Raw genomic sequence first — 23,712 nt, forward strand, 5'->3', positions numbered from 1 at the left:
GACACCTGTTCTCCTTTTTTCCTGAAGAATCGTCAGAACCAGTATATTCTGTCCCCTTTAGCTCTAGCCATTAGAGTTGTTTGGTCTATTAATGAATGATCATGCTAATGATGATAGTTCTTTTTTTTTTTCTTCCCAACTTGGATTAAATAGTTTTGTTCTATGAAACTATAACAATGAATTTTAGATGATATAAACTCTTCCACAGAATATCAAAGTAAAAGCCCACCAGCAAGAAATAACCACACAAAAAAATAAATGTCTGGCATCAGTATTCTGGGAACCCTGGTGCCATAGTGGTTAAGAGCTATGGCTGCTAACCAAAAGGTCTGCAGTTCAGATCCACCAAGCGCTCCTTGGAAACTCTATGGGGCAGTTCTACTCTGTCCTATAGGGCCGCTATGAGTTGAAATTGACTTGATGGCAGTGGGTTTGGTTTTTTGGGTCAGTATTCTAAATGTTTACACCTTACCAGGTTGTAGATATCTATGTCCTTTGATGTTCAGGCTAGAGTTTATTTGTTTTCCAGAACCAAAAACTTGCCTGTTTTTATGCCGCATTTCTTCGTAATTCTGCATACTCAAATACTTTGATGAGAGGTGTCATGACATACAAGGATCCCATTACTCATCAGAAAAAATTTATTTACTTCTTTACTTGAGAATATTAGGTTTATTCTATTAAAATCGTAATTAGTAGTCATAACTTTTAGAGGCTTTAAAAGAAATATATAATTCTGCAGGTACAGGTGTGCCCATAATTTAACCTCAGTATTTATGGTAGTAGGTTATTTATGTTTTACCTTGGAGAAAGATTATTTATTTATTGTTACCTTCTTTATTTTCTGAGGAACTGGCATTTGATCCATATGAATCATATGCTCGAGATATTTTGCGACCTGGTTTTCATGATCATTTCCTTAGTCAGTTGTCAAAGCCTGGAGCGGCACTCTATTTGCAGGTACAGTAATTTTTAAATCAAGATATACAATATCTGAAAAGTAAACTTAAAAAAAAAAAATTAAACCACTTTGTTTTCTAGTCAATAGGCGAAGGTTTCAAAGAAGCTGTTCAGTATGTTTTACCCAGGCTGCTTCTAGCTCCTGTTTACCACTGTCTGCATTACTTTGAACTTTTGAAGGTAAGCCAGCTCACTGCTTTTTATAAAATATTCAAGTGTAGTGAAATTTTTTGTCAGTTCGTTTCTGAATTACTGTGTAAGCGTCCATACACACACAGCTAAGAAGCAAATGTAAATAAATCTGCAAAAGGGTGGTAATTTTTCGCTAGTTTTAATAGTGAAATTTAAAGCAATCCTCAAGTATTTTTATCTCGTGCCGTTACTTTTTATTTACATGGGAGATTCTTTGTAAACACCCTTGGATTTATGCATCCAAGTCTCCATTTTGGGACCTCAGCGGATTAAGGGACCCAGATAAGGGACCCGGTGTTGGGAGAAGGCCCAAGTAATGGGGAAGGTTAATTCACCTAATTTTCATAGCTCAAGATTGCCACTTTCTCCACAAAACTGCTTATTATCACTTTAAAAATGGTGAATCATGTGTGGTCTCAGTAAAAATTTCCCACTTGATCATGGTTGAAACCACCCAGTTTTTGGAAAGAGTTTTGTTTTTCCCTATTATATACTGAAATTAATTAGGGAAAAGGGGAAATTTAGTCTGTATAAATTGTAATTCAATAATGTAGCTCAAAATGATTGGTTTTTACATATCTAATGAAGTCTCCTTTGGATTATGGATAATATGTCATAGTATAAAAGCATCAAATTATTTTTCTCATAATTTTAAAATAATGGCCAAGATAATAATTATATTTTATTTACCTTTAATGAACTAGCCTCATAAATATAAAATGAGACATGCATTAATATTGTTAGTATTTTTTTAGCTTTTAATTGAATAAAGAAAAATTCTGTTTAATATCATGATTTTGTTGTGGAGAATGTATTCCCAGAAATCATATTTGTAATTGTAGGGACAGAGGATAAAATAGGCTCTCTAATGAACCTGTGAAAGAATAGAAGACCTCTGAATTTAGTAAACTGGAGGAACTCTCATGCCTACATTTCCTTCCATTTTCCCAGGTTTCTTTGCATTATAAGTGATTTGAAATTTAGAGTTTTCAAGTAGGAATGTTTGAATTGGGAAAGGACCAAGGAGTTAAAATTGTCACTTGTGATAATAGAATTTTTTAACTATATTGTTCAGCAATTTAAAAGATTTCTACTGGTTTCAACATGCGTATCCCAGATTTCATATTTCTGTCTAAGTTACGTTGTAAAATTAGCAGTATATTGGGCAGAAAATTGCTAAATTCATCCTACAGACTCTGATCACTTTTTAAAAATTTTCATTCCCTAAACATTAATATAAGAAACCCTGGTGGCATAGTGGTTAAGTGCTACGACTGGTAACCAAGAGGCTGGCAGTTCATATCTGCCAAGCGCTCCTTGGAAACTCTATGGGGCAGTTCTACTCTGTCTTGCAGGGTTGCTATGAGTCAGAATCGACTCAACGGCAGTGGATTTTTTTGTTTTAATCATTAATATACTATTTGTACTTATCTTTAATTTATCTTTGCTGGTATGTTGCTTAATTAAATATTTGCATTGAGCAGGATTTTCAGACTGTATTCTATGAGATGATAGTCACATGAGATACAAAAAAGAGGGGGGAGAATGGGTGCTTAGTGGTCAAATATGTTTGGGGAATCTTACATCCTTAATCATAGTCCTAGGACTTTTCAGTGCACATTAGACCATTAAAAGAGTTGCAGAATTGTGCAGTAAAGCAATCTAATTGTTTTCAGAATTTCCTAAATTAACTAGACCAGAAAACCAAACCAAATCCATTGCCATCAAGTCAATTCCAACTCATGGAAGCCTTTAAAAATGTAATGTGTTTAGGGAGGTTTCTTTGGGGGAGCTATCATAGGGGGATTCCTCCTTCAGATGGACTGACTGACTTTCCAGCTCTTCAGGGTCTAAGATATTTTTCATCTACATGATTCTTACCAATGTAAATTTGTTGTTTCTTCTGTATATTGCCATTACACCAGGTGTTCTGGACTTGGTAATTCTGAACTCAGTGGCTGTTGTTAGGTGCCATCCAGTTGGTTCCCACTCATAACGACCCTGTGTACCACAGAACGAAACACTCCTGGTCTTGTGCCATCCATACAGTCGTCGTTATGCTCGAGCCCATTGTTGAAGCCACTGTGTCAGTCCATCTCGTTGAGGCTCTTCATCTTTTTCACAGACCCTGTACTTTACCAAGCATGATGTCCTTCTCCTGACAACATGTCCAAAGTATGTAAGACACAGTCTCGCCGTCCTTGCTTCTGAGGAGCATTCTGGTTGCACTTCCTTCCAAGACAGATTTGTGCATTCTTTTGGCAGTCCGTGGTATATTCAATATTCTTCGCCAGCACCACAATTGAAAGGGATCAATTCTTCTTCAGCCTTCCTTATTCATTGTCCAGCTTTCACATGCATATGATGCGATTGAGAATAACCATGGCTTGGGTCAGGCGCACCTTAGTCTTCAGGTGCTTTTCAACACTTTGAAGAGGTCCTTTGGAGCAGATTTACCCAGTGCAGTGCGTCTTTTGATTTCTTGACTGCTGCTTCAATGGCTGTTGATTGTGGATCCAAGTAAAACGAAATCCTTAATAACTTCGATCTTTTTTCTCTATTTACCATGACGTGGCTTATTGGTCCAGATGTGAGGATTTTTATTTTCTTTATGTTGAGGTGTAATTCATACTGAAGCCTGTGGCCTTGGATCTTCATCAGTAAATGCTTCAAGTCCTCTTCACTTTCAGCAAGCAAGGTTGTGTCATCTGCATGACATAGGTTGTTAGTGAGTCTTCCTCCAATCCTGATGCTCCATTCTCCTTCATATAGTCCAGCTTCTCAAATTATTTGCTCAGCATTCAGATTGAATAGATATGGTGGAAGGATACAACCCTGACACACACCTTTCCTGACTTTAAACCACTCAGTATCCCCTTGTTCTGGGAGAACAACTGCCTCAGTGATGATTGCATGAAATTGGGGCAATAGGGAGGCAGCAAAACCTTAAGAAAACAGCGAAAATTGGAAACTAGCCATAATTTATCTATGGCATGGAGTGACTTTTGAAGGCTTACTAGGCTAGGTAGGAGCCTGATACTTCTTACCCAGTTCTACTTCTATCGCCTACTAGGTGTTTGGCCTGTGACAAGTCAGTTCACTTTTTTGAGCCCTGGTTTCCTTATCTGAAGTGCTTATCTCACTGGCTTATTCCCAGGATAAATGTAAAAAAGTACTTCAGATACCGTGAAGAATATGAATACTCAGTATTGTTATCACTGGAGAGTTTGCTTCTTTTGATATCTCTATGTCAGTGTCCTGAAGATATCTTAAACTCTTTACTCCCTCTCTCGTCACTGCCTAAATCTATACTTGATCCTGTATTCCATCTTTGTTAATCAACTGACCAACTCATGTCCCATCACCACAGGCCTTAGCACCATCCTTGGTTCTTATCTCTCATTAAGAGATCCTCATGATTTTATTCTGGATATGTCTCTGGAATCCAGCCTAGTCTCTCCATTTCCTCTGACACTGCCTTAGTCCCGGTCCTCTCTCTTGCCTGGACTACTTCCTGAAGCAGCTTTCTATATGGTCTCTGTACCTCCTGGAACTCCCAGCTTGAAAAGTGCTGTTGGTTCCCTATCAACTGCAACACAAAGTCTAAATTCTTTAGGCTTTCCACAGCTACTTTTCCAGCATCAGCTCTCAATAGTTGATCTTACTGCCGTTATGCTTTACCCATTGCTGTTGAGTCGATTCCGACTCATAGCGACCCTACAGGACAGAGTAGAACTGTTCCATAGGGTTTCCAAGGCTGTAAATCTTTACAGAAGCAGACTGCCACATCTTTCTCCATCAAACCACCAGCCTTTCAATTAGAAGCCAAACATTTAACCACTGTGCCACCAGGGATCCTACCTTAGGCTTTAACCATAGAGAATTACTTAGCAACCGTGGGCATGCCAGATCTGTTCAGAATTTCATTTATTTGCATGTCCTTTTTTTTTTTCCATTTACCTAGAAATCCTTCTTCTTCTACCTCTGCCCTCCACTTTTCATCTGGAAAATTCTTACTCATCATATGGTTTAGTCAAATGTTATTTCCCCTCTCAATTTTCCTTTGGTTCCCTTGGCTAAGTTAGTTGATGCCTTTCACTGAGCTGCCTCACTCTCTACATACCTCTTTATAGACCTCGTTCCTTTTTTATTGTTGGCCTTGTCATTAGACTTGATGCTTGGTATGGATTGAATTGTGTCCCCCAAAAATATGTGTCAATTTGGTTAGGCCATGATTCCCAGTATTATGTGGTTGTCCTTCATTTTGTGATTATAATTTTATGTTAAAGAGGATTAGGGTGGGATTGTAACACCCTTACCAATAACATCTCTGATTGAGTGTAAAGGGAGTTTCCCTGGGGTGTGGCCTATACCACCTTTTATCTCTCAGGAGATGAAAAGGGAAGCAAGCAGAGAGTTGGGAACCTCATACCACCAAGAAAACAGTGCCAGGAGCAGAGGCGTCCTTTGAACCAGGGGTCCCTGTGCAGAGAAGTTGCTAGTCCAGGGGAAGATTGATAAGAAAGCCGACAGAGAGAGAAGGCCTTCCCCTGGAGCTGACACCCTGAATTTGGACTTTTAGCCTACTTTACTGTGAAGAAATAAATTTCTCTTTGTTAAAGCTATCCACTTGTGGTATTTCTGTTATAGCAGCACTAGATGACTAAGACAGTGCTCCATGAGGGCTGGAACTGAGCCCTATGCATCCTTGAATTCTCATGTCTAGTATGGTGGCTGACACTTAGGCATTCAGTAAATGCTTATTAAAAAATGAATGGCAAAAAGAAAATAAGTTTTTCTTGTTGTTGGTTGCTGTCAAATCGGCTCTGACTCATGATGACCCATGCACAATAGAATGAAATGTTTCTCGGTCCTGCACCACCTTCACAATTGTTGGTATGCTCAAGTCCATTGTTGCAGCCACTTTATAATTTGAGTGCCTTCCAACTGAGGGGGCTCATCTTCTAGCCCTATATTGGACAACACTCTGTTGTGATCCGTAAGGTTTTTTTTTAACAAACAATTTATTTTAATTGTTGTTGAGAATATATACAGCAGAACATATACTAGTTTAACAATTTCATGTTGAATTCAGTGCAATTCAATAACATGTACAATCCAGCAACACTGATTACATTCCTCAGGTTGTGCAGCCATTCTCAACCTGCTTTTCCAAATTATTCTTCCCAGTAACATAAACTTACTGCCCCCTAAGTTTCCTATCCAAACTTTCGAGTTGCTGTTATCAGTTTGGCCCTGTACAGATAGTTCTTAAAAGAGCATAGTGCTCAAGGCAGGCAGTCTTTACCAGTTTACCTAAACTATATAGGGCCTTTATGAGTCAGGATCAGCTTGTCGGCAGTAGGTTTGGATTTTTGGTTGTTGTTTGGTTTTAAGAAGACTTTAGGGGATATTTTTGGTGGTAAGGTTTAAGGATTATCTCAGGGCAATCATTTGGGGGTTCATCCAGCTTCCATGGTCCCAGAAAATCTGGATTCTATGGGAATTAGAAATTCTGTTCTCCATTTCTCCCCGTTTGATCAGAATTCTATAGAATCTTTGATCAAAACGTTCAGCTGATGGCAGCTAGGTGCCACCCAGTTCTGGTCTCATAGCAAAGGAGGCAGTTGTTCACAGAGGCATTTAGCCATGTATTCCCTATCCTCCTCCTGTTCCCAACTCTCCTTCTTCCTCTCAGGTGAATAGAGATCTATTGTTGTACCTTGGCTGGCTGCTTGCAAGCTTTTAAGACCCCAAGCACTATGCCATGAACTAGGCATAAAATTTTCATCGGCCAAGTTGTGGAAGTAGATCACTGGGCCTTTCTAGTTGTCTCTGTCTGGAAGCTCCACCGAAACCTGTCCACCATGGGTGACCTTCTATTTGAAATACTAGTGGCACAGCTTCCAGCATGATAACAACATGCAACCTACCACAGACAGACTGACAGAGAGGTGGTAAAAGTTTTTCTTAGAATTTCTGTAAATGTCTTCTTTATTTTAAAAATAAATTTAGCTGTAAATTTTATATAATTACATTTATTTTAGAAACTTAAGTAGAGTGCCTTAAGCTTCATAAATTGAGAAAATGAGGAAAAGTTTAGTTTTTAATAATGTAAGATTTTAATGCTACTGAAACTGAAAAAAATATCATTTCAGCAAGTTAAAGTTAGTAGTCAAATCTTTGGACGCTTTGATTAACTTTTTCAAATTAAAGTTCATTTTTATGAAGTAAAAAAACTCTTCATTTTGTGCCTTTTTGAAAACCACATTGCTCCAGTAATACTGTTTTCTATGGGAAGCTTAATTTGCTTTATTCAACAAATTTAGAAGTATTTCTTGTGGCTCAGTTATTATTTAAAAAACCATACTGCCTTCAAGTCAATTTCGACACATAGGAACCCTATAGGACAGAGTAGAACTGTCCCATAGGATTTCCAAGGCTGTAAATCTTTACCAAAGCAGATTGCCACATCTTTCTTCCATGGAGCAGCTGGTGAGTTGAACTGCCGACCTTTTGGTTAGCAGCCGAGTGCTTAACCACTGCACCACCAGGGCTCATCTGTAAAGATTACAGCCAAGAAAACCCTATGGGGCAGTTATACTCTGTCACATGGGGTCCCTATGAGTTGGAATCAACTCGAAGGCACCCAACAACAGCAGACTTTAAACACTGATAAAGGGCAGTTTATTAAAAGAGCCTTCATACAGTATGCCAAAAACTCTTTTTAAAGAAATATGCTTTGTAGTCTCCTACGACAGCTGTCTTGTATGCAGTTGTTAATAGTTTTGGTTTGCTGCTTTTTCACAATTTGGATACGAAACAGTGTAAAGCATGTAATGCTCTATATAACTTTTTAAAATCTACCTTTCTTTCATAGTCTGTATCTGGTTTATTTTAATTACTGTATGTATCAGACCATTTTTTATATTACCCATGAACTAGAAAGTTTATAATAACTGATGTTTTAATACCAGCAATGAAAGCAAAAGAGGAGATTTAGGAAACGTAAGTTCTCTCTGAGTATCATAAAGATAATAAGCCCAGTAGAGGTTTTGTCTAGCTTCCATTTCCCTAAACCAGCTTTCTAAATTTAGAAATTCTTATCCAGAAACCATGAGCTTAAAGCAGTGAGCAAAAATGGTATAGCAAACCACTGACCATAGATGCTGTATGTCTAAAGTTAAATGATAATGTACGGTAGGAGTCATAAATAAATAGCTGACTATTGTATTACTCCAAATTTTAATTTTAAATCAACTAAACTCTGCTGAGACACATTTATAGTTAGTAATTTTCTCTAAGGTAAGAATAGAAAGCTGTAATAGGTGTTTTATTTTCATAAATAAGATCTATAAGATCTATAAAGTTTAGGGTTATTTCCTATTTAAAGTTTCAGAGTCCTTTCTGCCGTTTTTCTCTTTCCTTTCCTCCTGGGACTCCAGTTAAATCTGTGTTGGACTACCATTACCCCCGCATCACTTCCTTCCTCTTACCCCTGTTAACTACTAATAAACTTTGTTCTCTATGCATTTGCCTTTCCTTATCCTTTTATATAAGTGAGGTCATATAATATTTGTCCCTTTGTGATTGACTTATTTCACTCAGCATAATGTCTTCCAGCTCCATACATACTGTATGTATTAAAACTTTATCTCTTCTACTGGCTGAGTAGTATTCCATTGTACGTATGTACCACATTTTGTTTGTCCGTTCATCTGTTGACGGGCATTTGGGTTGTTTCTACCTTTTGGCAATTGCAGATAGCGCTGCAGTGAACCTTGGTGTACAAGTATTTATTTTGAGTGTCTGCTTTCAAGTCTTTTGGGAATATACCTAGGAGTGGAATTGCTGGGTCATATGGTAGTTCTATTTTTAGTTTTTGGAGGAACCGCCACAGTTTTCTACAACGGCTATACCGTTTTACATTCCTACCAGCAATGGATAAAGGTTCCAAATTCCACACGCCCTTGCCAACATTTGTTATTTTCTGTTGTCGTTTAATCCTAGTGAGAGTAAAATGGTATCTCAGTGTGTCACCATTCTCATTTCTAAAGCGTATCTGGCTGTACTTCTTCCAAGACAGATTTTTCGTTTTTCTGGCAGTTCAGGAGCTTATTGACATATAATTCACCAGCATTTTAGTTTTTCAATTTTGTTGCAGTTTCTTTTTTTTTTTTTTAAGATCTTTCATTAAGTGCCTCTCCCTACATTAAAGAATTTTCAGAATTTCCAAAATTCTGATGTTTAACTTGGCAATTATTTTATTAATAGGTAATAGTCAATACTATTTTTATCATCATCTGTCTATAATATTTTTTATCAGACTTGCTGAAAAACCTTTTCATAGTTTAAATTCCTATAATACATATTAAAATGATTATATTAATTTTCATTGTTTTCCACTTGTCTGAGCAACAGAGAAGGAAGAAAAGGGGAATAGATAAGGAAAATTTAGCAAAATATTAATACTGTTGAATATGAAGTGTACAAGTATTTGTTGTGTTCCCTCCACTCTTAAATATTTCACGAATTTAAAAAAAAATTTTAAGTACCCATTCTAATTAGTATAATAAACCCCAAATAAAGTGTCTAATGATAAACTTTAAACTGATCGAGTCAACAGTAAATTTTTTTTGTGTCTTTCCTTCTCTTGGTTGAATGCACTTTAAAAATTAATACTTGAATTCTCAATAGATGAAGCATGAATTTTTAAATGTTACCATTTACCTTTCTAAAAACTGTAAAATCTTGTCTCAATTTTTTGGTTACTGCACATTTCAGACTGAAAATTGAACTTACCTTCCATTTGGCTACTAAAATTATTTAAGTCCGTTTTAAGAATGAAGAATAAAGATATTCTATTCTGATAGGTGTACAGAAAGCTTAAGAGTATATCTTTCATGTCTGCTAAAAATGCTAAATTTTTATTATTTTTAAACTGCTTTAGGGAGTCATTGCTTAGAAAGTACTGAGTTTCTGTTAAAAGTAACGGAAAAATTTGGAAACTGAGTAGTGATGGTTGCACAGTATGATGAATACAATATAGCTGAATTGTACATGTAAAAAAGTTGTGCAATAATGTCCTCTGTTAAAGTGAACATATATATATATATATTTTTACACTTTATCTACCAAGCTTTCTTCTCCCCTCCCCACTTTGTCCCCTGCCATTAACTCATGAAATTGATCTAGAAAAAGCAGTGGTTCCTTGCTATCTATCAGGTAAAGAACCTATCATACCAAAGGTTGATTTTAGCAGCATGAAGAAAATCAAGAACTTATGCTCGTTTCCTTACACTTAAAGGGAGAGAAGGGTACAGAAACGAAAACAAGAGAAATTAAGACGTATATCCAACTATCTATTGAACAGCTCTGCTTGGTTATTGTGTCAGCAACTCAAATTCAGTTTCTTTAAAACTGAACTCAATGTCTTTCCCAGCAAAACTACTTTCTGCGCACATTCTCTCAGTGAGTATGGTCTCAGCATCCATCTGGTTGCTTAGTATGGAAACCTGAGTCCTCAACTCATAACTCTCGCTCTCCACACCATGTCCACTCATTTATCAAGTTCTTTTGATTCTGTAGCCTAAATATCTTTTGAGTTCATCTTCTTTTCCTCTCAATACCTGTGAAGACCACGACTGTCTCATGGATCATCCCCAGAATCTCCCTTTAGTCTTGCTTTTCCCATTCCCTTTCACCCTCTGCTCTTGACAGTGTAACTGAAGCCATCTTTCTAAAATGGAAATTTGATCATGCTAGACACCAGCTTAAAACCCTTAACTGGGTTCCCATTGCCCCATGTTAACATCCAAATTGATAATAAGGCTTACAAGACCAGTCACGACCTGGCCTTTGCCTACCTCTCCAGCATTTTGACTTATCACCTCCTTCCCCCCTCCTCCTAATCGTACCTACTCTCACCCTACCCACTAGGATCTGCCCTTCAGCCAGTTCCTTTCCGTCCTGGTCCTAAAAGTCTCTCCATCTTCACACATGCTGTTCACTCTGCCGAGAATCCTCTTGTACCCCTGTTTCACCTGCCTCACTCATTCTTATCCTTCTGGAAGCCTTCCCTGCCACTCCCTCTCCCTTTATTAGGTTAGTGGCTCTTGCTGTGCATTTCCAGAGTACCCTGTATTTTCCCTATCATAGCACTTAGCCACTGTGTCATTGATTATTTATTTGTCTTACAGACTCTTAAGCTCTACAACAGCAGAGATTGGGTTTGGTTTGCTCACCATTGTATTTTCAGTGCATACAAATAATAGATTGTTAATTAAATATTTGTTAAATAAATTTTGGTTGACATTTGACTGGCTTCTCCTATAGATACGCCCTATTGAGGTTTTTTTTTTTTTTCATTCAGTTACTGTTGATACTGTTTCTAAAAACATGCAAAAGATCACTCAGTTATTTCAATAAAATTTATGACCCTCCTCAAAAAGCTTTGCGAATTTGTGGTTTATTTCCTAATAGTGAATTATAATTCATGTTACAATTTATATCTTTTTTTTTATTGTGCTTTAAGTGAAAATTTACAATTCAAGTCAGTTTCTCATACAAAAACTTACACAGACATTGCTATGTGACCCTAGTTGCTGTCCCTACAATGTGAAAGCACACTCCTCCTCTCCACCCTGTATTTCCCATGTCCATTCAACCAGCTCCTGTCCCCTTCTGCCCTCCCGTGTCGCCTCCAGACAGGAGCGGCCCACTTAGTCTCATATATCTACTTGAGCTAAGAATAAGAAGCACACTCCTTACCAGTATCATATTATGTCTTACAGTCTAGTCTAATCTTTGTCTGAAGAGTTGGCTTCAGGAATGGTTTTAGTTTTGGGCTAACAGAGAGTCCAGGGGTCATGTCTTCTGGGGTCCCTCCAGTCTTAGACCATTAAGCCTGGTCTTTTTACCAGAATTTGGGTTCTGTACCCTACTTTTCTCCTGCTCCATCAGGGTCTCAGTGTTGTGTTCCCTGTTAGGGCAGTCATTGGTGGTACCTGGGCACCATCTAGGTCTTCTGGTCTCAGACCGATGGAGCCTCTGGTTTATGTGACCCTTTCTGTCACTTGTGCTCATATTTTCCTTGTGTCTGTGGTGTTCTTCAGCAATTTATATCTTAAGATGCCATTTTTGTACGTTCTACCATTGATAATAAAGATCATTTTATTTACAGTTAGGATCAAAATAGGCTGCTTATGCTGGGTAATATATACAACCTTGGTAATGGCCACCTGCTTGCTTGTCTTGGGGTAAATAAGGATCTAGGCTGGTTAAGTAATAAAAAAAAAGTCAGTTTGTTAATATCATTAGTATTTTCATTTGCTGATTGAAAATTTGTATATTACAAGAGAAATACATGCATATGTGAAAATCACTTTAACTCAGTAGCTTTTGGGGAAAAGCAGGAGAGTTGGTTATGAAATTTCTTCCTGACTTATTGATAAGCACCAAAACCAAACCCAGTGCCATCGAGTCGATTCCGACTCACAGCGACCCTATAGGACAGAGTAGTACTTCCCTGTGGAGTTTCCAAGGAGCGTCTGGCAGATTCGAACTGCCGATCCTTTGGTTAGCAGCTGTAGCACTTAACCACTACGCCACCAGGGTTTCCTATTAATAAGTAGTATGAGTAATTGGAGGAGCCCCTGGGTGGTACAATGGTTAAGCACTTAGCTGCTAACCAGAAGGTCAGTGGTTCGAACATGCCCTCAGGAAAAAGATCTGGGAATCTGTTCTTGAAAAGATTACACCCTAGGAAACATAACAGGGCAGTTCTGTTCTGTCCTATATGGTCGCTATGAGTTGGAATTGACTCGACAGCACAAGGCAAGAACAACACAAGACTGCAAATACAGTAGGCCCCCTTATTCGTGGTTTCGCTTTCCACGGTTTCAGTTACCTTCTGTCAACTGTGGTCTGAAAACAATAAATGAGTTGTTGTTGTTAGGTGCCATGGAGTCAGTTCCAACTCATAGCGACTCTGTGTACAACAGAACTAAACATTGTCCAGTCCTGTGCCATCCTCACAATTGTTATGCTTGAGCGCATTGTTGCAGCTAGTATGTCAATCCATCTTGTTGAGGCTGTTCTTCTTTTCCGCTGACCCTATACTTTACCAAGCCTAAAGTCCTTCTCCAGGGGCTTCCAAAGTATGTAAGATGTAGTCTCGCCATCCTTGCTCCCAAGGAATATTCTGGTTGCACTTCTTCCAAGACAGATTTATTTGTTCTTTTGGCAGTCCATGGTATAATCAACATTCTTCGTCAACATCACAATTCAAAGGCATCAGTCCTTCTTTGGCCTTCCTTATTCATTGTTCAGCTTTCGCATGACAGTCTCCTTTACTAAGCATTATATCCTTCTCCAGGGCCTAGTCCCTTCTGATAACATGCCCAAAGTATATGAGACTAGTCTCATGTGAAGAAATGTCTGTCCTGCTCCTACCTGCCTGGTACCAGTGAATCATCCCTTTGGCCCAGTGTTTGCATGCAGTGTATGCTACCTGTCCGTTAGTCACTTAGTAGCCGTCTCCGTTATCAGATCGACTGTCGCTGTATTGCAGTGTTCAAGTACCCTTATTTTACTTAATAATGGGCCTAAAATGAAAGAGTAGTGATGCTGGCAATTTCAATATGCCAAAGAGAAGCCATGAAGTACTTCCCTTTAGGTGAAAAAGTGAACGTTTTTGACAGTATATTATCACAGTTGTTCTATTTTATTATTTACTGTGCCTAATTTACTAATTAAACTTTATCGTACGTATTTATGTGTAGGAAAAAACATAGTATAGATAGGGCTCAGTATTATTTGTGGTTTCAGACATCCACTGGGGGTCTCGGAAAGTATCCCCTGCAGATAAGGGGGGACTGCCGCAATCTCTAAATCTCATTTAGGAGTTTTATCCTCTTCCCCCTTACCTTTTAGGTGTGCTGCTGCCATCAAAGAATAGTAATTTATTTGAATATCTTTGCCTTTCTTCTGCTCCCCATTTAATGGAATGTTTGAGTGACGACAGAGTCAGCAGTAGAAGGCTTTTATTAACAGTTGGTTAATTAGTTCTGGAAGAATTTGGCTAATATTCCATACATTTGCCAAGAGGGCCAGTAAATCCAGTTTACTCCTTGACCAGGTATCTTTCCATGTTGTAATCTGCTCTAAAGGCCATTTTCCAAACCCTTTGCTATCGAGTTGATTCCTACTTATAGTCACTCACAGGGACCCTGTAGGACAAAGTAGAACTGCCCCATAGGGTTTCCAAAGAGCGGCTGGTGGATTCAAACTGCCGACCTTTTGGTTAGCAGCCAAGCTTTCAACCACTGCAACATCAGGGCTCCTATCTGCTCTAGTTGTCTCATCAAACAGAAGATACAAGTAGCCATTCCAAAATCAAAACGTGATCCTCATCTTTGTGTTCTCACATTTTTATGATAAAATCTTTATATGTACATAACATTTAAGACACATACAGATCTTTAATTTTATACCCTGAGTCTTAGACAATTATAATGTATATTTCTTGATTATACATTTTGTCATCCTTGTACCTTGCAATTTACCTGTTTGAATGGAATAGATTTTACTTAGTGAATATTTTTTAAATAGGCTTTCAAAGCCAGTTAGTTGGGTAATATCAGTGAAAATGTCACTGGACTGAGTGAGAGTCAGGAATCCTGAGTTCTGGTCCTGCCTGCCACTGCCATAAAATAAATATTCATTTCATATAATCACACACTGGAGAAAATTAATTTCTGGAAATAAAACATGATTTTTTTTTTTTTTTTAACAAAGGGAAGCAATTATATGTTTGTGAATGAATTAAACTCATTATAAAGTACATTAGGTACAACACTTTATTTGGCTCCTGAATATCCTTTTCCTTTCCCAGTTCCTCACATTTAGTCCTGTTTATCTCCCAGTTTCCTTTAGACATGCAATACACCACACTGAGCACTGTCCCTTCTATTTAGGGACCAAAAATCTAATCACTGGTCAAAGTACCTTTCTTGTGAAAAGATAAATTTTATCATCGCTATAAGCGCTTGAGTTTTTATTGTGCTTAGAATATAATTCCCCAGATAAATTTAAATACAATCAGAAATATAACAGTATAATCTCAGGATTTGGTAGTTTTTAAACTATTTAAATGAATGGCATCTGTAAAATTAAAGTGTTGCTTCCGCAAATGTTATTAAATAGGCACCCATGAAAAGCATGATGTTGAATATTGCTTTGGGAACAAGAGGGTGCTTCTTTCTGGAGTCTCATTTACATACTGATTGCCCCTGCTTTGTTTCTGCAGCAGCATTAAGCCACTCTTTTCTGGTAGTGTAGTGGTTCATTGCTATAGCTGCTAACCAAAAGGTCGGCAGTTCAAATCCACCAAGCACTCCTTAGAAACTCTATGGGGCAGTTCCACTCTGCCCTGTAGGATCACTATGAGTCAGAATTGACTAGATGGCAACGGATTTGTTTTGGTTTGGGGTTGATGGTAGTTAGCCTGAAGTATTCTACACCAGTGCCCAGTTTAAATCAGCTATGTTAGGTAAAAGAAGTAAAGAGGAGAAAGGATTTTCATAAACAAATGCTTTTAGGAAAGGTCATTTATTACATTGAAATTTATTTTAGATGTTTGCCTAATGCTATGAAGGTAAAAATGACATTTTGAAATTATTTAATCAGAAAAGAAATACAGATTTTGAAATATTATTGGGGTTTGTGGTTTTAAAATAGTATTTTTTGAGATGCCAGTATATTCTGTATTTGTAATGCTATAGTTAAATGGTACATAAATGATTCAGAAACTTAAAACATTTTTAGAATAGAAAATCAAATGCATGTCTAAATGGATTTGTTATTTTATACTTTGTTTTACATGTGTTAAATTGTGTGTATTTTTTTATTGTACTTTAGGTGAAGGTTTACAGAGCAAATTAGTTTGTTGTTAAACAATTAATACACATATTGTTTTGTGACATTGGTTGCCAACCCCATGACATGTCAACACTCTCCCCTTCTCGACCTTGGGTTTCTCATTTCCGTTTGTCCAGCTTTCCTGTCCCCTCCTGCCTTCTTGTCATTGCCCCTGAGCTGGTGTGCCCAGTTAGTCTCCTGTACGTGGCTGAGCTACTTGAGCTACGCATATTCTTCTTTGTTTTATGGGCAGATTGTATGTTTTTTTATATCTTTAGGTATGTTTGCCTGAATTAATAATTTTAAAAATGTCAAAGGGCAAAATATCAAGGACTCAGTAATGTTCTGCTATCTCTTAGGGTCAACCCTTCAAGACTAAAAAATTTCCATGGATTTTATTGACATGAATATATATCTCTGGACTTGACTTTTGAGTGATTAAATTCTGAAATAACGGAATTCCACTTTTCAGTGGTGCTTTTGTTGTACCATTTAGAATTTTTCCCTTACTGTTTACAGTTTGAAGCCTAAATTTGATAAGGTAGTTGGTAACATTTTGTGTGTCTCCAAAAATTCTGCTGTAAGAGAGGTAAATAGTTTAGAATGAGAGAAATGGTAGGTACTTTGAGAAATTACCCAAGTCTAGCCCTCAGCCTACCAGTGATATCAGTCAAGTAATAAACCAGTATCTTTCTGTGTGACCACCTGGTCGTTTAGCTGTCCTTATTCTAGCTGGTCACAGTGAAGAGCAGTACTTTGAATAAAAGGTATTTGAGTTTTGGGTTGTTGTTGTTTTTTTTAATGTGTGTGTTTTAAAATCTCTTATCCTTTGGAAACTGTCTTTTTTTATGTTGGGAGTTAACATGAATAGATTTTTCTTTTAACAAATCGAGACTGAATGTTCTTCGAAAAACATGCGTATTTTGCCTCTAGTAGAAGTATGGCGAGAAAAATGTATTGATAAAATAGTATATATTCACAATAGTGAATATAAGGAATTTGGATAATAAAAGCTGAGCATTAAGTAGACATTACAATATGGTATTTATTACTTCTAGAATATTTGAACATCAAAGTATTTTAAATAAATTATTTCTATGGAAATAGTTCGAGGTGTTGAGTGAGAAAATTGTTTTCCACAGGTCATCAGTACACACTTCTGTGTACGCAGACATGATTTTTGTCAGTGAAAGCAGAAAGAAGGTGTTGTCGATGATCTTTAAGGGTACCCTTCAAGAACATAAAGTTCTTAAATTCCTAAAGCTCTAATGAATAACGAAACACATTGAAAATAAACTTCTTTATAAATCACTGTGAATATTTTACAGTCTTATTTCTCAAGTCTTTCCCTCTAGAGTGTAGGTGTTCTTAAATAGTTACAGGAAAGTAATAAAAATGTTATTTATTAACTTGGATAGCCAGAAACAGGTTTAGAAGACTACAGAATTATTACTTATAATCACTGATACTTCAGTTAATTGTTTGCTTAAATTACAGCCACCTTATTGTATTGGTAATTAGTAATTCTTGATGTACTTAACTGTTCTTGTTAAGTACAGGCTTAGTATAAATATCCTGAAAAGTAGTATATTTGCCACTGGAGGAAAATGTGCTTGAGTTGGGAAGTATGTGTATTCCTAGCGTTTCTCAGAATCTTAACATGTAGATACTGGCAGAGTTCTTCATAATGCTAACGTTAATTCTGTAGTAGAACTACAAAGAAAACAAACTTACATTGTGTATTATCATTTACAAATTGCTTTGATTCTTAATAACGCCATTAAGTAGGCAGGGAAGACTTTTTATATGTCTCATTTGACGGATGGGAAAAGTTAGGTTCAGAGGTCAAACAACTTGCTGCAAGGGCACACACAAGTAGAGTCAGAACTTAATCCTAGGTTTTGTGTCTTCACGTTCCTGTCCACTATATTGCATCCTCTTCTATATTATCTTCCTTATCATCCCAGTGCCCTATAACAATAATATAGAGATCAGAAACCTAAGACCAAATTCCATACTTTAAAAAAATCTCAGCTATAAGCCTAGTGCTGTGCTAAATCTTACGATAGTTAAAAAGACAGTTATGCCTCTCATTTCTTTTCAGTAATACGCAATTTGAAAAATTGCACATTCCTGTCTATGGCAGGGCATTTATACAAGGTACAACCCATCTTCGAATGCTGCTTCTACTTTTTTTTTTCAATGTGGGGAAAACTTGGTTGCATGTTAAAGTATGGATAGTAATACACAAAGAATAAGAAGACTTTTAAAAAATATTTTTATGACACTTTAAAAATATTATTATGGTAGAAAGAGTTGAATCACTGTTATTTTTATCCTTAAAGAAAATGGGCTTATTATTATTATTTTGCCCAGACTAGTTCTGCTGGTTCAGATTTGTCATTTTGGCTTTGCAGCAGTTAGAAGAAAAGAGTGAAGATCAAGAAGACAAAGAATGTTTGAAACAAGCGATAACAGCTTTGCTTAATGTTCAGAGTGGTATGGAAAAAATATGTTCTAAAAGTCTTGCAAAACGAAGACTGAGGTGATTATTTTCACTTTATTTTTAATCCTTCAGCTTTTTACCCTGAGTGTCGTGGTATAAATTCAGGGTTGCCAGTTCTCTCTTCAAGTAAACAATGAAGAAAATAGTTTTAGTGACAAGCTTAGTCTTTCAGAGGAAGTGACATCAAAGCCAAGTGAATTTGTTATTGTTTGAAAAACCGTTCATATTTGTGCATTTTCCCTGCATACTCCCAGACAGGACCTTCTGAGAGTCAACTGGTAAGCTAAAGGAGAGAGAACAGAATGTATTGGGTAGGTTTATGTCAGTGTCATTGTTCTGTCAAAGTAATTAGTAGTGTCCTTTATTTAGAAATTGTGTAACTCGAGGCATTAATTCAGATATTATTGCTTCCAGTTTCCTAATTATAATATGTGCTGCGTGTTTTTCAGCTTTGGGTCTTAGTCCATTTAAGCACTTCTAGATAATTTTTTTAAATCTCTGAAAGTACTTTTTCACTATATGTGGGATACTTTTTACTATTTGCCATTCTAAATATTTAGTAACTAAGGTAGAAATAATCATTCTGTGTCTGAATTTATAGGTAGAATTTTGTGAGTAGTCATTCTTTTTTAGAGCACTAAAAAAATTTCTCCACTGGTATTGCTTTAATTCCAAAATTGTGTACTTCTGTGACACTAACATATCTGGGGAATGAGTGACACCTTATTAGTATAACTTTTAAAAATGTCTCCCCCTTTTTTCTTTTTACACTTCCCTTATTTACATGAACTTTAGATTCTGTGTCATCTGTGTGTTAATGATGTTTTCCTTTATCCTAGTGAGTCTGCATGTCGGTTTTACAGCCAACAAATGAAGGGGAAACAACTAGCAATCAAGAAAATGAACGAGATTCAGAAGAATATTGATGGTTGGGAGGGAAAAGACATTGGACAGTGTTGCAATGAATTTATAATGGAAGGAACTCTGACACGTGTAGGAGCCAAACATGAGAGACACATATTTCTCTTTGATGGCTTAATGATTTGCTGTAAATCAAACCATGGGCAGCCAAGACTTCCTGGGGCTAGCAATGCAGAATATCGTCTGAAAGAAAAGTTCTTTATGAGAAAGGTACAAATTAATGACAAAGATGACACGAATGAGTACAAGCATGCTTTTGAAATAATTTTAAAAGATGAAAATAGTGTTATATTTTCTGCCAAGTCAGCTGAAGAGAAAAACAACTGGATGGCAGCATTGATATCTTTACAGTACCGGAGCACCCTGGAAAGGATGCTCGATGTGACAATGCTACAGGAAGAGAAGGAGGAGCAGATGAGGCTTCCTAGTGCTGATGTTTATAGATTTGCAGAGCCCGACTCTGAAGAGAATATAATATTTGAAGAAAACGTGCAGCCCAAGGCTGGAATTCCAATTATCAAAGCTGGAACTGTCATTAAACTTATAGAGAGGCTTACATACCATATGTACGCAGGTAAGAAATCTGAATTGCCTATCACTTTTGTTTTCCCTTTTCAAACTGATTTTCTTTGCCATAGAGGTCATTGTGCTTAAAATAGAAAACAAACTAACAACAAAAGACCTCTGCATTAGCAGACTCGTAGAGTTCCTTTTCCTTAAACTAAAAATACCACTTTATATTTCATTGGAACTTTATACTTTCCTGCCACATTTAACATACATTATTTTTAACCTCACAGTAAGAATTATAGATGAGAAAGTGAGGTCACTTGGCCACGTTCCCCAAGCTTGAAAGTGGCAGAAACAAGCCTAGAAGTAGTGTTACCTCATCATCACTAGGACTTAAAAAGCATTTTACTCCTTTAACCTTTTTTCCTTTCTGTTCATTTGCATTGTAAAATTAGTAAAACTTTTAATATGCATTCATCATGCTGGTAGGACAGATGAACACAACATTGCTTATTCTTAGTTTCTATTCCTAAAACCTGTTAAATTTAGCAATCTGGAAGCCATTTAAATTTTAATGTTTTTTGCCTTATTTAAGAAAACAATTTCATCTTATCGGGGCAATTTTGAGAGAAAAACATGTCCTAACCAGCTAGGAGGATTTCTACCCAAAATACCCAACCCATTGTCGTGGAGTCAGTTCCGACTTATAGCGACCCTATAGGACAGAGTAGAATTGCCCCATAGGGTTTCCGAGGCTGAAATCTTCACAGAAGTGGACTGCCACAGGTGGTTCAAAGTGCGAGAAGGAACAAATATAGTGATTAATTTTATTAAGTAATTTTATTTTTTCTAATCAAGTAACATGATAACCTGATGTTTTTCAACTTTCAGCTTCCCTCCGTGGTAGAAAGTTTGATAGTGAAATATGTAGAATTGTGGTCTAGTGGAAAGAGCGCTGAATTTGGCTTTGCACCCGCACTTTATGGAAGCTCTCAGTGTCTCAGAACCTAAGTTTTTCTTCTAAAAATCAGCATAATAATGGCTACATCAGAATGTTGTTGGAAAGCATAAGTTAAATACTCTATGTGAAAGCCCTTTGTAAATATAAATGTAAACTTATTTTTTTTAATATATTTCAGAGGCTTATACCAAAAAAAAAAAATAATAATAAAATAAAAAAGAACACCAAACCCTGTTGCTGTCATCGAGTGGATTCCAACTCATAGTACAGAGTAGAACTGCCCCATAAGGTTTCCAGGGAGCAGCTGGTAGGTTCAGACTGCCGACCTCTTGGGTAGCAGCCGAACGCTTAACCACTGATTAACCAGGACTCCACAAAGGCATATAAAAACTATAAAATGTAACTCTAATAAGTGCTATTCCTAAATAGTTGGATATGAAAGTTAACCTCCATCTCATACTTCTTACTTAAATATCCCCCTATTTCTAGAAGGTGGTTGTCTGTGGGGAAATTTTTTTTTTTTTTTTTCAATTTATAAAGTCCTATAAATGGATTCTCAGTTCTCTCTGGAAAATATTCTGGCACCAGTTGAATTAATTACTAGCACGCTTTGGTAAAGATGAATAGCATTGGTAATCTTTAGATGTTTGATTTAGTGAATGTACCGTCAGAATTATTTAATATGGTCTGGCAACTATCAGGGCCACCTTATAAGAAGTAAAATTAAAATAGTATTTTTTATTGTTATTAGTGATCTCAAAGCACTTGGGAAATACAATTTATTTCATTTTCTCCACATGACTTTGGGATAATTAAGCCAGTTATTTTTATTATTATTTACTTTTCATTTGGCATCTAATTGGTAGTTTTTTTCCTGCCCTTTGGCATAGTAAAATAATAATGTTTTCCACAGGCAAATTTTAAAAGCAGTTTGGGTTCTGTAAACACATACCACTTAGTGCTAAAAGGCATTAGTCTAGATGTGTTGGTTATCCTGAGAGAGAACTGGTCTGGGATTCCAATTTTACTATTGATTTTTTTACCTAGCAACTTCCGTGGTATATTCATTTTACTGACCCAGAAATAAAAAATAAATAAATCAAAGCAAGGAAATTTAAATAAGTTGGCCTAGAATTTTATATGAAGAAAGAACATATTATTTGGTGATCTTTTAAAACATAAAGCTGTTTTTGAGGGGAACAACTTTCAGTAATTAGTATGGCCTGCCCATTTAATTGACCTTCATTGCCCCTCTGTGTACTTTGTAAGATCTAGAATACAGCTGCAATAACGTTTTATTAGATTAACCTAAGTTTGTGGATGCAAAATACTTACCTTTGCTTCTCCTTAAGATACTTTTAAGGTAATAAAATTTCAAATTGCTCTTCTCACCATATTATCCTGATTTTTAAGTGTCTTAGAGAATTCACAGAATTTTTTTTTTTACAGCATAAGCATTCTAAACTGTTCATTTTATTCCAAATACCTTTCTTTTTGGTTCTTAGACTGTTTGCAGTAAAATTAGTCTTTAGATTTTTATGTATGTTTTAAGACAAAAGTTTTGTGGTTTTTTTTTTTTTTTTTTCTTGTGGAGCAATATAAGTGGTAAACACTGAAGAAGATTCCTGAATGTTTATCATAAATCAGTGGTGTTTGTGTTAGAAAACATGTTCAGATTCCAAAAGATTTAAAATAATTGTCTTTGTAAAACTCATCTTGATTGTTAATGATAAAAGTTTTCCTTGAACTGCTGTATTTCACAGAACTAGGACATTTATGATTACTAACAGTTGCAGAACTGCAATTAAATGTTTCTTTTGTGGGGAACTATGCCTTCTTTTTTATTTATTTTTGGAATGAGGACTTTTCAAGGCGAACTTAACGTTAACAAGCATAGCTGATGGTATTTCTGTGGGTCACTTTGGCAGTCTCTTCAGCAGTGTGGACCAGGTACTTCTGTCATGGTGTTTTTAGTTTACTCTGATAATTGCTCTTTCCTGTATCAGTTTTTAGCTTTTGAATAGTAGTTTGAATAGTTTTACTTCTAATTAACATAAAACACTTAAATTTCTAGAGCCTTACCAACATTAAGTGTATTCAAATTTAAATTGACAAGATTGTTTTACTTTTTTTAAAAGTAAATAAAAGTTTTTAAAAATTCCTTTCATTTATTTCTTGAGGAATAAAATGCCAGTGTTGGTTTTAAGAGTGTTATGGCTGTGCTTTTTGGCCTTTTTGGGTTTCTTTTGAAGCTTAGTTGAGTATTTTAGTATACGTCATAAATACATTACTGGCGTAACTGGAATCCACAAGCAGCTTTCATTAGTTTTGATTTACAGTACACCCAAATTAGTGTTAATTATTAGCATATTTGGGTTACTCTGTAAGGTTTGTTACTGAATTCACTACTGGCAATATAGAATATATTTTTAATAAACCATCTGTGAATTTGTAAAACACAAAAGCACCTATTAGTAAGGTCCCTTCCAGCTAAAATGGACTTTGAGTTGTTATTACAGTGATAACAGTTACTATTTGGTTTAAGAACCATTGGTCTGATCTTCTTGTCCTGTCTTTCTTCAACCTCCCCAAAGAAAAGGGGGATTTTTGGTTCCTTTAGTTGATTGGTTGGTATTTGTATTGGAGAACATACAGTATAGGTTATGGCTTATACTTAAACAAAAGCTAAAATTTAACTTATACGTTTATATTTGAATAGATTTATAATAATAAGACATTGAAT

At 36.3% G+C, this 23,712-nt stretch overlaps 1 protein-coding gene across 5 annotated transcripts in view; it reads left to right on the forward strand.

The window, feature by feature from the left end:
• SOS1 (SOS Ras/Rac guanine nucleotide exchange factor 1) overlaps positions 1–23,712 on the forward strand; it is a 153,082-nt gene that overhangs the window by 84,311 nt on the left and 45,059 nt on the right. For all 5 annotated transcript variants that reach the window (XM_064277175.1, XM_003416091.4, XM_064277174.1 and 2 more), the window contains 4 exons: positions 850–960; positions 1,042–1,140; positions 18,489–18,616; positions 19,417–20,072. In XM_064277175.1, coding sequence (XP_064133245.1) covers positions 850–960; positions 1,042–1,140; positions 18,489–18,616; positions 19,417–20,072 — 994 coding nt within the window. The remainder of the gene's footprint in view (positions 1–849; positions 961–1,041; positions 1,141–18,488; positions 18,617–19,416; positions 20,073–23,712) is intronic.

The sequence above is a fragment of the Loxodonta africana genome, chromosome 26 (assembly GCF_030014295.1).
Source record: "Loxodonta africana isolate mLoxAfr1 chromosome 26, mLoxAfr1.hap2, whole genome shotgun sequence".
Lineage (NCBI taxonomy): Eukaryota > Metazoa > Chordata > Mammalia > Proboscidea > Elephantidae > Loxodonta > Loxodonta africana.